Source organism: Prunus mume, linkage group LG3 (genome assembly GCF_029339155.1).
Source record: "Prunus mume cultivar Tortuosa linkage group LG3, ASM2933915v1, whole genome shotgun sequence".
Taxonomy (NCBI): Eukaryota; Viridiplantae; Streptophyta; class Magnoliopsida; order Rosales; family Rosaceae; genus Prunus; species Prunus mume.
In genome coordinates, this window is record NC_142700.1 from 21,419,585 (window position 1) to 21,434,754 (window position 15,170).

General features: G+C 44.6%; 2 protein-coding genes across 2 annotated transcripts in view; both read right to left on the minus strand.

The window, feature by feature from the left end:
* The window catches only part of LOC103326878 (uncharacterized), a 28,268-nt gene extending 13,292 nt beyond the window's left edge, over positions 1 to 14,976 (minus strand). The window contains 4 exon segments of the mRNA XM_089048903.1: positions 13,835 to 13,889; positions 14,081 to 14,574; positions 14,577 to 14,760; positions 14,762 to 14,976. Of these exon segments, the coding sequence (XP_088905029.1) occupies positions 13,835 to 13,889; positions 14,081 to 14,574; positions 14,577 to 14,760; positions 14,762 to 14,878 (850 nt within the window). The 5' untranslated portion in view covers positions 14,879 to 14,976.
* On the minus strand, positions 9,620 to 11,632 carry LOC148919092 (uncharacterized). Its single transcript, XM_089047971.1, has 4 exons — positions 11,486 to 11,632; positions 10,737 to 10,958; positions 10,175 to 10,417; positions 9,620 to 10,024 (listed from the first exon to the last, which is right to left on the minus strand). Exons 1-4 carry the CDS (start codon positions 11,630 to 11,632, stop codon positions 9,620 to 9,622), a joined length of 1,017 nt encoding a protein of 338 aa, XP_088904097.1.
* Positions 14,977 to 15,170: the final 194 nt, after the last annotated feature.

Genomic DNA, 15,170 nt, shown 5'->3' on the forward strand with positions numbered 1-15,170 from the left:
TAAGGATTTAGGGCTGATTTAGGGAGCAATTTCTGATGAGATCTTCCCTAAGATTTCTCATGAAGAATCGTCTCAAGGGGCTTGGAATATTCTGAAGCAAGAATTTCATGGTGATAAGCAGGTAAGGAGTGTCAAGTTGCAAAGTCTTCGTAGAGAATTTGAATATACTAGAATGAGAAAGGATGAATCATTATCTGCTTATCTTACAAAATTGTTTGATCTAATAAATCAAATGAGAGGCTATGGAGAAGAGTTTTCTAGAGAAAGAATTGTGCAGAAAATGTTAATTAGTCTGTTGCCTGTGTATGATCCTATTTGTTCTATAATTGAGCATTCGGGGGATCTAGATGCAATTGAGGTTCAAGAGGTGGTTGCCTCATTGAAGAGCTATGCACAAAGGTTGGAGAGACGTCATGAGAACAAGACTGAGAAGGTTTTTGCTAGTCTGAGTGTAGATTCCTAATCAGCTAAGGTCACTGGAAATCAGAATAGCAAGCATAAGAAGAATTGGAAGGATAAGGGCAAAAAGTGGGATAACAAACCTGCTGATGGAACTAAAAATTCTTGCAAGCATTGTAGGAAATTGCATTTTGGAGAGTGTCGATTCAAGGGCAAGCCAAAATGCTATAACTGTGACAAGTTTGGCCACATAGCAAAAGACTGCTATAGCAAGAAACCAGTGCAGCAACTTTAGTATGCTGCTCAGGTAACCTCTACACCAACTGTGTTCTATGTCAATAATGCAGCTGACAAAAGGTCCATGGAAGATGCATGGTATTTGGACAAGTGGGTGTAGTAACCATATGACTGGTAGAGAAGATGTTTTGACTGATATTGATAGGAGTATAACGGCAAAAGTTGCAATGGGAACAGGACAGTTGGTCAATGTTATTGGAAAAGGAAGCTTGATGGTTGAAACTAAGATGGGAAAAAGATATATTAAGGTGGTGTTGTTAGTATCTGGTCTCAAGGAAAACCTACTCAGTGTTGGACAGATGATGGAGCATGGATATTTCCTAATTTTTGGAGATAACAAGGCAGAAATTTATGATGATTGCTCACTCTCTCATCTGGTGGCCAGGGTGCAAATGAAGAGAAATATAAGTTTTCCTTTGAAACTTCAAACAGACTTACATTTGCACTAAAAGCAAGCATAAGTCAATCAACATTGATTTGGCATAGGAGAATGGGACACTTAAACTTCCAAATCTTGAAACTACTGCAGAATGAAGATATGGTACTCGGTCTGCCAGAAATTAAAAATACAAGTGAAGTGTGTGAGGGGTGTACTTTTGGAAAACATTGCAGGAAGTCTTTTCCCAAAGAAGCAACCTGCAGGGTCACAACTCCACTAGAATTGGTACACACTGATGTGTGTGGACCAATGCAAACTGTTACAAAAGCAGGAAACATGTATTTTCTTACCTTTATAGATGATTGTACTCGAATGTGTTGGATCTATTTGTTGAGATACAAATCTGAGGTACTAACTGTGTTTAAGAAGTTTAAGGCTATTGTTGAATTGCAAAGTCGTTATAAGCTTAAGAAATTGAGAAATGACAGAGGAGGAGAGTATACCTCTAATGAGTTTAATAGATTTTGTGATGAAATGGGGATGGAGAGGCAGCTTACAGTGGCATATTCACCATAGCAGAACGGTGTGACTGAGAGAAAGAACAGAACCATAGTGGAGATGGCTAAGTGTATGATGTTTGAGAAGAGCATGCCACTTGAGTTTTGGGCAGAAGCTATTAATACTGCAGTGTATATTCTAAATCGATGTCCAACTAAAGCTTGGGACAAGAAAACGCCATTTGAAGCCTATAGTGGAAGAAAGCCAAGACTTAAACACTTAAGAGTGTTTGGTTCTCTATGTTATGCACATGTTCCAAACCAACAGAGGCAGAAACTGGACTTGGCAAGCAAAAGGTGTGTGTTTCTAAGATATGGCAGTTGTGAGAAGGGGTATAGACTGTATAATATTACCACTAGAAAGGTGATTATCTCAAGAGATGTGGTATTCAATGAAGATGCTAGCTGGGATTGGAATGCACAGCAAGAATGCAGTGTGTCCATTCCACTTATCGAAATGGTGTCCGAAAAGGAGAAAGGGATCAATGACACAACTGTGATGCAAGCAGAAAACTCAGTTGAAAATGATGTGTTATTAGAAGACAATGAAGAAGAATTTGCAGTTGACACAGGGTCGCATGATATTGATCATACTCCATTGAAATACAAAAGTCTTACAGAGGTATATGAGAGATCCAATATATGTATCATTGAACCAGAAACTTTTGAAGAAGCTATCAAAGATGCATCATGGAAAAAGGCCATGGAAACTGAGCTTGAGATGATTGAGAAGAATGATACTTGGGAATTGGTAAAAATGTCATCTGAAAAGCTTATAGTTGGAGTCAAATGGATCTATAAAGTCAAGCTAAATCTTGATGGGTCAGTTCAGAAAAACAAAGCAAGACTAGTAGCTAAAGGGTACACTTAAAAGCCTGGAGTAGACTTCAACGAGACATTTGCACCAGTTGCTCGACTTGATGCAGTTAGAACATTAATTGCTTTAGCTGCTCAAAGAAGGTGGAAGCTGTTCCAATTAGATGTGTAGTCGACATTCTTAAATGGAGTGCTACATGAGGAAGTGTATGTGAATCAACCTTCAGGATTTGAGATTAAAGACAAGGAAGATAGAGTTTATAGACTCAAGAAGGCCTTGTATGGTCTTAAACAAGCTCCAAGAGCTTGGTATGAAGAAATCAACTCATATTTCACAGCTGCAGGATTTCAGAGAAGTCCTAGTGAGGCTACATTATATGTGAAAACTGCTGAAAGTGGAATTCTCATAGTTTCTCTATATGTAGATGATATTATCTACATAGGAAGTTTAGAAGAATTGGTGATGAGTTTTAAAATTGAAATGATGAAGAAATATGAAATGACTGATCTCGGATTATTGCACCATTTTTTTGGTTTAGGTGTGATACAAGCTGAGTCCTACATCTTCTTGCATCAGAAAAAATATGCAAAAACATTATTGGACAAGTTTGGTTTCAAAGATTGTAAAGCGGTTGCAACTCCACTTGCTATGAATGAGAAATTATCAAAGGAGGATGGAAGTGAACAAGTTGATGAAAGGGTGTACAGACAGATAGTTGGAAGCTTATTATATATGATAGCAACAAGGCCAGATATCATGTTTGCTGCAAGTCTCTTAGCAAGATATATGCATGGACCTACAAGGAAGCATATGGGGACTGCCAAGAGAGTACTTAGATACATTCAAGGTACTCTTGACTATGGCATAACATATGAGAAGGGAAAAGAAGCAATGCTTGTTGGATATTGTGATAGTGATTGGTCATGATGTGAAGATGATATGAGGAGTACTTCTGGCTATGCTTTTTGTGGGAGCAAATTTCGTCCCACAAGAATATTCACCTAAGATTCCTTCGTCTTCCCCACTTCTCTTTCTCCCTGCAAAACAGATCGGGTAAAGGACCACACCTGGGTGTTGGCCAAAGGCCCTCTGATGCCTAAGTTAGGTAGGGTATTTCAAGGAAAACCGGGTGGCCCGAGCCGTGTGTAGTGGCCAAAGCCTTGTGTCAGAGAGAGAAAGAATATGGTGGCTAGAGTTTTGGAGAAATGATTTCTGCAGAGTTTCAGAGGAATTTAGACGTACCTTCACCTTTGTGTGTGGCCATCCTTTTATAGTAGTCTCGGAGGCTAGGGTTTCAGAGGAATAATTCCGTAGATGGAAAGGAATTATTACTCCCCGATTTGGAATTGATTTGCTAAATTAGGGATTTGATTTATTAGGGTAAATCAAATCCCTAATTGTGGTAGGTATCAAATCAAATCCTAATTTAATTAGGTAACTCTTCATTTAATTGGGAATTGGGATATCAATTCTCAATTTAATTAGGTAATCCTCAATTAAATTGAGTAACTCCCAATTAGGTCAAGTAATTCCCAATTAGGTCAAATAATCCCCAAATGGAAGGAATTATTTGACCTAAGGTCTGATTTAATTCGGTTCCCACAAATGCCCCATAGCTTCTGCATGGCACGTGGTGGCATATAGGAGATGTGAATCATCTGTTGGCATGTCCAGCTGAATCGGGCTTCCTTCTTGGACTTGGGCTCCTAAGTGGAGGAGGTCTTTGACTTGCCACTTTGGTCTTTTGACTTGGGCTATCCATTGTAATCGGGTCGAGTCGAGTCTCGCTGGAGCAGGCGCTTTGGGTCGGCTTACTTGTGGTTGATCCAAACTGCTTCAATTCCTTCTTCTTTTTATATCACGAACTAGGAACAATATGAGTTAAGGCGATCATGTGTGGAGCACGGACATGTTGGAAGTCAGCGGCAGATGGGTAGGGGAGGATGATGACGGTCTACTCGCCTTTCACCTACTGTGATGGTAAGTTGCGCCCTTTGATCACTGCTGATTGCCATGGAATTCTTTGTTGTGTGTCCGACCGACTTCGCCTCACGCTTGTAGAAAATTACATCCACAATAAGCTCAATCTCTGCTCGAACATGACCAATGTTCATCAAGCTTTGAACATCCTTGCCAGGTTCTGTGGATTGCGCTGGTTGTTGAGTGAACATCGAAGGAGGCTGGTGGTCCGCCTCACCAAGATGTTGAAAGATGGGAGCCGATGGCTCGGACCTACATGATCTGCCAGTTAAGCGGGAGAAGTCCTCGACCAATCTTCCTCATTCTTCCACGAAAGTCTTCCGTAAGGGGGTCTCGCTTGCTGAGAATGTCTCTATAGGAGTTGCTTCTTCATATGCCAGGATCAAGCGCTTCATCAACGCGAACAGTAAAACGATCAATGGGACGCAGGAGGTCTAGGATATTCTACTCAGGTATCCGCTCGAACTGCCTAAAACCCATAATCTACCTCATGACTCGTCTGCAAAGCCACGAAGAGTCAAGCGCGAGCTGACTCAATGTTGCAAGTTATGGCCAAAAGAGCTAAAGAGTCGTCTGCTTGAACAAAGAGTCCTTAAGTTGTGTGGAACTGCCGATCCAGAAGTTGGTGATAGCTCCGGGTCAAGTTCGACACTCATGTTGAAGCCACGGAGTCATCCAAGCATGAGATTGTTGCTAATGCGCAAGCGATACTTGGATTGCAGGAATAGTGCTTCTCCTTGTTGCCCTCTCGAACATGAAGACGGGGCGCTTTATCTTGATTCTCCCTGCTCAAAGTGAGCAGAGCAATGTTGTGGATGCGAAGCTGAAGAGCAGATAATGATGAAGTTGCAATGAAGGAAGACAACTCCCAAGGTGGCGTAGCTGATAAGGCTAGACTAGATGCGATGGAGCAGGCAGGTGAGGCCGTTGAGTAGATGATGTTGGTTGGCCGCTTTGCTACAAAATTTTCAGTTGTCTTTCAAACTTCAATTCTCGTTATATATCGTAAGTGTATGTTCAGAGACATAGCACTTGAAAGAGACTCCATTGAGCTTGTACTCGTGAAGTAGCTTGCCTTAAGTGGAGGTGAGGCTTGTCGCCTGCGAGCGTATGTCGGGGACATAATGCTCAAAAAAGACTCCAGCAAGTTTGTGCTCGAGAAGTAGCTTGCCTTCAGTGGAGGTGAGGCTTGTCACTTGCGAGCGTATGTCGGGGACATAATGCTCGAAAAAGACTCCATTGAGTTTGTGCTTTGAGGAGCAGCTTGTCTGCAATGGAGATAAAGCTCGTCACCTGTGTGCGTATGTAGGGGACATAACGCTTGAAAAGACTCCATTGAGTTTATACTTCGACGAGCAGCTTGTCTACAATGGAGGTGAGGCTTGTCGCACGCTTTCGTATGTCGGGGACATAACGCTTGAAAAAGACTCCATTGAGTTTGTGCTTCGATAAGCACTTTGTCGCAATAAAGATAAGGCTCATCGCTGCGTGCATATGTCGGGGACATAATGCTTGAAAAATACTCAATACAATGGAGGTAAGGCTCGCCTGTATGCGTATGTCGGGACATAACACTTGAAAAAGACTCTATTGAGTTTGTGCTCGAGGAGCATGTGTGATTGAGGTAAGGCTTGTACACCTGCTAGAGCCGAGCCGGTGTGAAGAGTTTCATGGATAGTATCTCCGAAGGTGGTAGGCATTCTATTGTCTCAAATTTCCTTCCCCTCTAGAGTGTCGAGGGTGTAACTTCCTCTGCCCCAGATCGGCTGATCACATAGGGGCCTTCCAGTTTGGCTTCATCTTCTTTTACCCTTGTCTTGGGGCTATAACGAAAGTTTTCTTGAGCACAAGGTCTCTAGGTCAAAACTATCTGATCTTGGCCTTCTTATTGTAGTAGGATGTCAACTGCTGCTGGTAGGCTGAGACTCGAACAATGGCCTTTTCTCATTCTTATTCGAGCAGATCAAGGTTGACTTTCATCTGCTTGCAGTTTTTGTCAAGACTGCCCACCTCAATGCTCATGGAAGGGACTGTGACGTGGGGAATGATTGCTTCTGTCCCATAGGCTAGGGAAAATGATGTCTCTCCAATCGATCTCCTTTGGTTGTGCGATAAGCTCATAGGACTCTGGCAGCTGTCGACCCATTTTCCTTCTCGCCCTCCAGTCTTTTCTTCAGCAATCCAAGCACGATCTTATTGGATGCCTTTGCTCGGCCATTGCCTTGCGGGTATCGAGAGTTGACAGTGTTGTTTGATGGCATACTTCATAAAGATGCGGTGATCTGTCGCCTACGAACTGTACCATTGTCGGTGACTATCGATTGCAGCAACCAAATCTGTAAATGATGTTCCTTTAGATGAACCGCTCAACATCGGCTTCCTTCGTAGAGGATAAAGCTTTGGCCTCGATCCATTTGGTGAAGTACTAAGTGGCAACGATCATCATCTCCTTCTTGGCAGGTGTTGTTGGCACAGGTCCCACAAAGTCAATGGCCCACTGCATGAATGGCCATGGACTGTTCATGGATGGTATTGCTCACCGCAGGCCAGGGACCGGCTTGTAGCTTTGGCATTGATCATATCTTCGAGCATACTCCTTGGAGTCTTGGCGCATAGTAGGCCGTAAATAGCCGATGTTGAGAGCCTTCGAGCAAGCAATCCGCCTGTGATTTCCACATTCGTCGTCGTGTATTTTACAGAGAACCTCGAGCGTTTACGATTACTTGATGCAAGTGTGGTGAGGCTCGGAGTATGATCTGCGGGTAAGCGTGTCACCTTTCATGTAATATCTTGCAGCCTTCGCTTGATTTTTCGCCTTGGACTTGTCCTCGGACAGTTTTCTTTCATTAAGTAGTCAATGATGGGGTCCTACCACTAGGATCCTCGTCGATCTGATCAGGTCTCGACCGAATGGAGCGTCCGAATTGGGTATCAGGATCTGATCCTAAGCTGCTAGTGCATCTCGCGCATTCTCTCGCCGGCACTCGGATAGTGAAGGTGGGGAACGCCTTCAATGCTCTTGGACTTTGTCAAGGTACAAGATCATCCTCAAGCCGCCATGTATTCTCCCGAGGCTTGACTTCTGATTAGTTGGGAATCTAAGTAGATGGCCGCTTTTGATTGATAGCTCTTTCACCAAGCCTGCCACGAGCAATGCCTCGTGCTCTAGCTCATTGTTTGAAGCCGGGAAGCCAAGCGTGATAGCTTGCTCTAACAGGTTCCATCCGGGTGATGATGACTACGCCGCTCAGCTCCTTTTTGGTTCAACGCTCCATCTACGCGCAAGCGCCACATGTCTCGGGTTGGTTAGGTTTAGCGAAGGTTTTGTCTGCTCTCGAACTTTCCTTCTTTTGCTGACCAGCTTCTCTTCTTAGGTCGATGATGTGAATTCTGCAACAAAGTCTTGCAAGGCTTGGGCTTTTATTGCAGTCTTTAGCCGGTAGAGGAGGTCGTATTGGCTTAGCTCTATAGCCCACTTCATGAGTCGCTGAGAAGCATCAGGGCTGTGGAGGATTGATCTCAAATGAAAGTTGATCATGACGATGACTCGGTGAGCTTGTTAATAGGGTCACAACTTTCTCGCTGAAACTACAAGGGCCAAAATGAGCTTTTCCAATTTTGGGTAGCGAGTCTCTGCATCGATGAGAGCTTTTGACGTGTAGAATATTAGATGTTGGGCCCCAAGTTCTTCTCGGATGAGAGCTGAGCTGACGGTCGAGTTGGACACTACTAAGTACACGAACAAGTCTTCACCAGGAACTGGCTTTGAGAGCAGGGGAGGTGAAGTGAGGTAAGTCTTTAGATTCTGGAAAGCTGCTTCACACTCCTCGTCCCACTTGCCTTTTTGTCCTTTATTCAAAGCTTTGAAGAATGGTCTGCACTCTTCAGTAGATTTTGAGAGGAATCGGTTGAGGGCCGCGCCTGCCCGTCAGACTTTGTATTTCTTTCACTATGAAAGGTGACTTCATCTCGAGAATGGCTTTGATTTGGGACGGGTATGCCTCGATACCTCGTTGTGTGACTAAGTATCCCAGAATCTGCCGGACGATACACCAAACGTGCATTTACTTGGATTCACTTCATGCGACATCTTGGCGAGTAGGTGAATGCCTCGACGAGGTTTTGAGGTGGTCTGCTCACTTGGAGGCTTTGACCAGCATATCGTCCACGTAGACTTCCATGGTTCTGACGATCTACTCCTTGAAAATTTTATTCACGAGCCTTTGGTAGGTTGCTCCTGCGTTCTTCAGCCCAAAAGGCATGACCTTGTAGCAGTAGGTCCCCCTCTTGGTGATGAAAGAGGTCTTCGCTTTGTCATCGTCGTACATCATAATTTGATTATAACCAGAGTATGAGTCCATGAAGTGAGCAGCTGGTTGCCAAAAGTTGAATCCACCAGCTAGTCGATCCTCGGCAATGGGAAGTTGTCTTTAGGGCATGCTTTTTTAAGGTTGGTGTAATCGACACACACTCTCCACTTGCCCTTTTCTTGTTTCGCCACCAAAACAACGTTGGCTAGTCATTCCGAGTAGAAGACCTCTTCAATGAAACCGGTAGCTAGAAGCTTGTTGATCTCGGCTTCAATGATTGTGACTTGCTCAGGAGCGAAGTTGGGTCTCTTTTGCACCATGGGCTTGCTAGCAGTGGTTGACATGGAGTCGGTGGCAGATGATGTTTGGTTCGATACCAGGCATGTCAAATGGCGACCACATGAACATGTCTTTGTTGTTCTCGAGGAAGGTGGTCAGCTCCACCTTCTTGTTTGGGCTTAGGCGCGAGCCGATCCGCGCTTTCTTGTCCGGCTATTCAGGATCGAGGTACTAACTCAACGTCTTCCTCAAGCTTCCAACCTTCTTCAAGGGAGCCTTCCGAGAGGATTCCCTCGTCTCGATCCTTCTTGTTTGGATTCTAGGCGAGCCGATTTACGCTTCTCTATCTAGTCGGGTCAAGATCGTGGGTACTAACTCGATGTCATCTTCGCACTTCCAACCTTTTGGAGTCTTCCGAGCGGATTCTCTCGCCTTGATCCTCGGCTCCTTAATTGCTATTGAGAAGTAGCAACTCCTTCCTGCTCGAGCTTGCTTGTCGCTAGGAGCGCTTTCCCGCTTCATTGGCGCCTTGCATTATCGTGTGAACTACAACCGCTTGTTCTTCTTGAGCCTTGGTGTGCATCTCCTTGCCATGGCTTGGTCATCGTTGATCTCCCGATCCCACCCCAGGGATGGGTAGCGGATCTTCGGTGTAGGGCGATGTGATGGCCTCGATCTTGCTGATCCACGGTCGGCCTAAAATTCCGTTGCAAGAGGAGATCTCGTCGATGACCATGAAGGTTTGCGAGCAGACCACTGGGGGTGAGTGGACGTCAAGGTCGATCGTTCTAACAGTGATTAACGTGGCCCCATTAAAGCCGGTGAGCGATCTGGCAAGTTTGCTAATCTTGGGCTCCAATCCCATCTGTTGGATAATAGATAGTTGCAGGATGTTAGATGTGCTGCCCTCATCTACATGAACTCGCTCAATCACATGTTGTTCAATTTGGATGCAGATGACTAGGGCATCATTATGTGGCAGGTCAAGCCCAATCAAGTCCTTCTTCTGGAAGCCAATAATAGGTGTATCCACAATGACTGGTACTCTGCGTTATGACTTCAAAGACATAAGTTGCCTAAGCGATCTTTCTCTTGCGCTCATTGGTGGTCACTCGGACTCCTGGGAGTCAACTAGAATGGTGTTTATTCGAATGACCTTTGGGAAGGTTCCTTGGCAACTGCATTGCGATCCTCGATATGTCGGATGACCTTCTTTGCACTGTGCAATGGCCTTCTCGACCAACTCCTCCAGTGCCTTTTCCAGGCATTGCAGCTTGTTGGTGTAATGATCGTGCTCCCCGTGGAATGCGCAATACTTATTAGTGTCCATCTTAGAGGGGTTTCCCCTCATTGGTGGTGGCCTTCTCACCCACGGCTTGTCCTTCACTTGTGCAATGATCTGGTGAATCGAGATAGCGAACTAGGTGAAGGTCCTTGTTTCTGAGCTTCCCTCTTGGGGTCACGATCTCTGCTTATCTTAGGCTTTTGCTCGAACTTGTTGCTCTTTTGGCTTGCCTGCTTCGTCAGTGGTCAACTTGCTTGTTGGCTTTTTTCGCAATGATACGATCATCATCCCAAAGTGCGTAGCGCTCTGCCATCACGAACACTTCCGCCAAGGTTTGGCTTGGAGTTATAGCCAACTCGTATAGCTCGGCTCGCAAGCCTTCTGAGCGAGGATGCAACTTGGTCATTGCATCCTATGATGTTAGTCTTCTCACCTTAAATTGTCTTAGGTAGTCTCGTAGAGACTCATCCGCTTCTTGCGCAGGTTGAACAGTGGTCCGTATGCTTTCGACCGCCTTATAGAAGGTGTACTCCTTCATGAAAATAAGGGCAAACTCCTTGAAGTTGCCTATCGACGAGGACGGTAGAGTGTGGAACCAATCTTGAGCTGCTCCTTGTAGAGTCGCTGCAAACACTTTGCAAATCAGGCGTCGTCGCTTTGTACAGGATCATGGCGCTCTTGAATTGCCTCAAACGGCTTTCAGGGTCAAAGTCCCCCTTGAATGGAGTGATGGATGGCGTTGTAAACCGCTTCGGCGATGGAGCTCATTCCACCTCATCGATAAAGGGCGAGCAATAACTCGATCAATTTCTTGCACACGGCTTCCTTCGTGCTTCCTTTAAGTCGAGACCCGGAGTTGGTCATTTACTAGCTTCTCGACATCCTCTCCGCCACAGGGTTGGAGTCTCGGGCAGACGTATTCAGTTTCTCAAGCGCGACCGCTAACTTCTTTCCTCGATTCCCAAGGTCGATCCTTGGGTGCCCCGCCGTGGGTCGATTAGGAGATTGAGCTTGTAGGATTCCTCTGCAGCTTGTCGCCACGTGTTGGTCCTCGAGCGGGCTGGTGGGCGCCGATCGTCATCCCCTGCCGCAAGGAGGGTCGCCAGTCGACGCCTTCGGTGCCTCAAGCGTGATCGCTAACTTCTTCTTCAGCTCCCAAAGTCTATCCCTTGGTTGCCCTACCCATGGGGCGTGAGAAGGTTGAGTTTGGGAGGATCCTCTGCCTTGTCGCCGCGTGTTGGTCCTCGAGCGGGTGGCGTCGATCGTTGTGCTCGCCACGCGACCGCTCATGAACTCGAGCTCCTTGTGGGCCCAAGCGAGTATGGACATTGGGATCGTGGGCCTAGCCTCGAGCACATTAGTCCTGGACCTAACTCGAATGGCTTAGAGTACGACTTGTAGCCTTCACGCCTCGCTTGCACGATCTCGCCTTCCTCCTGCCGACGGTTGCCTTGTCCGACCAGCCGACCTCTCGAATCGCTTGCCAAAGCATGCTCGTGCGTCCTCCTCTCCTCATCACGAGGTCCAATGTTAGGCCTTGATCCAAGTTGATCCGCCTCGAGTAGCCGCCAATCGAGTTGTTTTGATCATCAACCTTCGTGTGAGTTGATCAACCCGTGAGTTAAGGTCCACCGATCGCTGGTCAAGTAGAGTGGTGTGCATCGGGCCCTAGGGCATATGAGCTAGGGCTCCTTTAGGCGCGCATACAGTGCATATGTCAAGTGTGATCGTAGAGGAGGGAGAGAATGGATCTGCTCCAAGACTGGACGACGCCGAGTAGTCGTGGGGCTATGCAGCAAATCCGCGGCTGAGTGGTGTGGCTACTATGTTCGATGGCGGCGTGAGAGAGGCAAAGCAGCCGACAATCGGCATTGGCGATCGCAAGGCTATGGAGGTCCCGGGTCATGTGGCAGCTGTTTCGCAATTCCAGCAGCTAAAGGCGCCGGCAAAGCACTAGAAGACGCTTGCAAGGCGTTGGCAACCACGATTCGTATGCGGTTGCATTGAGGTTTCCACCATGAAACCATGAGATGGGCCTGTTGTGGTCGCGTTACTCTTCGTACATCTTGGAGCAAGCTTTGAATATATCTCATGCTCTCAATGAAAGCACCAATTTGTGGGAGCAAATTTCGTCCCACAAGAATATTCGCCTAAGATTCCTTCGTCTTCTCTACTTCTCTTTCTCCCTGCAAAACAAATCGGGGTAAAAGGACCACACCAAGGGGTGTTGGCCAAAGGCCCTCCGATGCCTAAGTTAGGTAAGGTATTTCAAGGAAAACCGGGTGGCCAGAGCCGTGTGTGGTGGCCGGAGCCTTGTGTCAGAGAGAGAAAGAATATAGTGGCTAGGGTTTTGGAGAAATGATTTCTGCAGAGTTTCAGTAGGAATTTAGACGTACCTTCACCTTTGTGTGTGGCCATCCTTTTATAGTGGTCCCGGAGGCTAGGTTTCAGAGGAATAATTCCGTAGATGGAAAGGAATTATTCCTCCCCGATTTGGAATTGATTTGCTTAATTAGGAATTAGATTTATTAGGGTAAATCAAATCCCTAATTGTGGTAGGTATCAAATCAAATCATAATTTAATTATGTAACTCTTCATTTAATTGGAAATTGGGGTAGGAATCAAATCAATTCTCAATTTAATTAGGTAATCCTCAATTAAATTGAGTAACTCCCAATTAGGTTGAGTAATTCCCAATTAGGTCAAATAATCCCCAAATGGAAGGAATTATTTGACCTAGTGTATGATTTAATTCGGTTCCCACACTTTTCATCTTGGATCAGGTGTTTTCTCTTGGGCATCAGTCAAGCAAAGCAGTGTAGCTCTATCCACAGCAGAGGCGGAACATATTAGTGCAGCTGAAGCTACAAAGCACAAGCAGTCTGGCTGAGGTTTGTTCTATCTGATTTTGGTGAGGAACAAGTTGAAGTTACCCAAATTTTCTGTGATAACACTTCAGCAATAGTAATAACAAAGAATCTTGTATATCATCACAAGACAAGGCATATAAACAGAAGATTTCATTTCATCCGGGATGCTTTGCAAAATGGTGAGATTGATTTGTTATACTGCAAAACTGGAGAGCAGAATGCAGATATCTTTACTAAGGCGCTGGCAAGAGATCAGTTTGAATATCTAAGGAGCAAGCTTGGAGTCATTTCAGCTAAACACTTAGAAAGGAGTGTTAAAGTATAAGTGTATTAGCTGAGTATTTGTATTGACTTAAGTGAGAACCATTGGATCACAGTCCAATGGACAGCTAAGATGTATTCTTAGTTGTATCAAATTATGTCAGGTGTTGCTATCTCATAGGATAGTTAAATTGATGGTTAGATTTGAACGATGTAAACAGGGAATATACTATTCCCAAACGGTTATTGTACTGCACAGCTTGTGCGTGACTAGGTGAGAGAATAGACCCAATTTTTCTCATCTTCCTCTCCAAGCTCTCTCTCTCTCTTTTCTCTTCTCACCTGAGCTCCTTCTACCAATAATCCAAATAAATCAGATCATAGTCTGAGTTTTCTAACAAGGAGATTGTGGATGAGATGATAGAAGACCTGATATGTCACCATGGAGATCGATCTGTAATTACAAACACAAAAATGGACTCAGAACATGTGTTTTAAACTACAACTACTTATTAATTCTAGGTTGTTAATTAATATCTTAATTAGTGTTTTATGTTCTCTCAATACAGCAAGAAGATTACTTATTAATTTGCGACAAAATACGACTACTTACTAGTTTTTGACGGGTAAGAGGTGATTAATTACCTGGTGAAACCCCTTTTCTTGAGTTAGAGCGACTCCTAAATCAGCCAAACATGAATGTAACATAAAATCACTGACCCGCAAGTATGGGTATCTCTCAATACACTCATCCAACTTTGTTGCCAATGTTGCCACCAACGGGTAGCTCAAAGCATAACCGCCGCCGCCAAACGCCATATCGAAGGAAAAATCGAAGTTAGACTTAATACATTCCGAACTGGAACCAATGTAATAGTACTCAGTGTGGTCATACTTTGCAAGAACCTCAACTAAGTTATCAACAAAAAGGATGGTATCCGCCATTACATACCATCTCACATCTTTGTCACCCTCTCTGAATGTCTCCAAAATTGTACGTATTATTCGTACTTGGTTTGGCCTCACAATTTTTGGGTACACTTCGAATCCTGTGATGTCCTCACTGACTCGAAAAGGAGGAGCAGATGAAGGCCATGGTAGAAATTCCAGCGTAGGAGCTCGATCTAAAAAGAGGTAACATTAGGTTTCCACCATGCTTCTGTGTGTGCTTTCTTCTTCTTCCATGTGTTCATGGAGCCAACAATTCCGACCACAATGTGGTTTAGATTGGTAGGAGGTAGGGGGACTAGGGCAACTTGTATTAGCTGCCGGACAGCTTTGCTTGAAGGCTTCCAAGAGATTTGAAGGTTAGTAATTGTGTAATTTGTCAAAGAAAAATATATAAAAAGATAGTAGGATTAGTGCTGAAATAGCTAGAAAAGAGTTGCATAAAGCTAGTTTTGGTTGAGATGAGCTAGAGTTGATGGACAGTAGAGAACACATTTTGAAGGATGAAGGCAAAGTGATTAACTATATAAAAGGAAGAAAGAAAAACATTCCCAATAACAATCCAACCAGAGCTCTCTCAAAGAAGAGGTGCTTAAAAAATTCTAGTAAACGCTAGAGGGGCGATGACCTACATAGTTTGTAAAATAATTGTTGTTGTAGAAGTCTTTGTAATTAGGCTAAAGTTTAGGTATACATGCGTCTAATAGAAAGTTGGCCACCCCATTATTAAAAAAAATAGAAGTTTTGTAAAATAATTGTTGTAGAAGTCTTTGTAATTAGGTAAAGT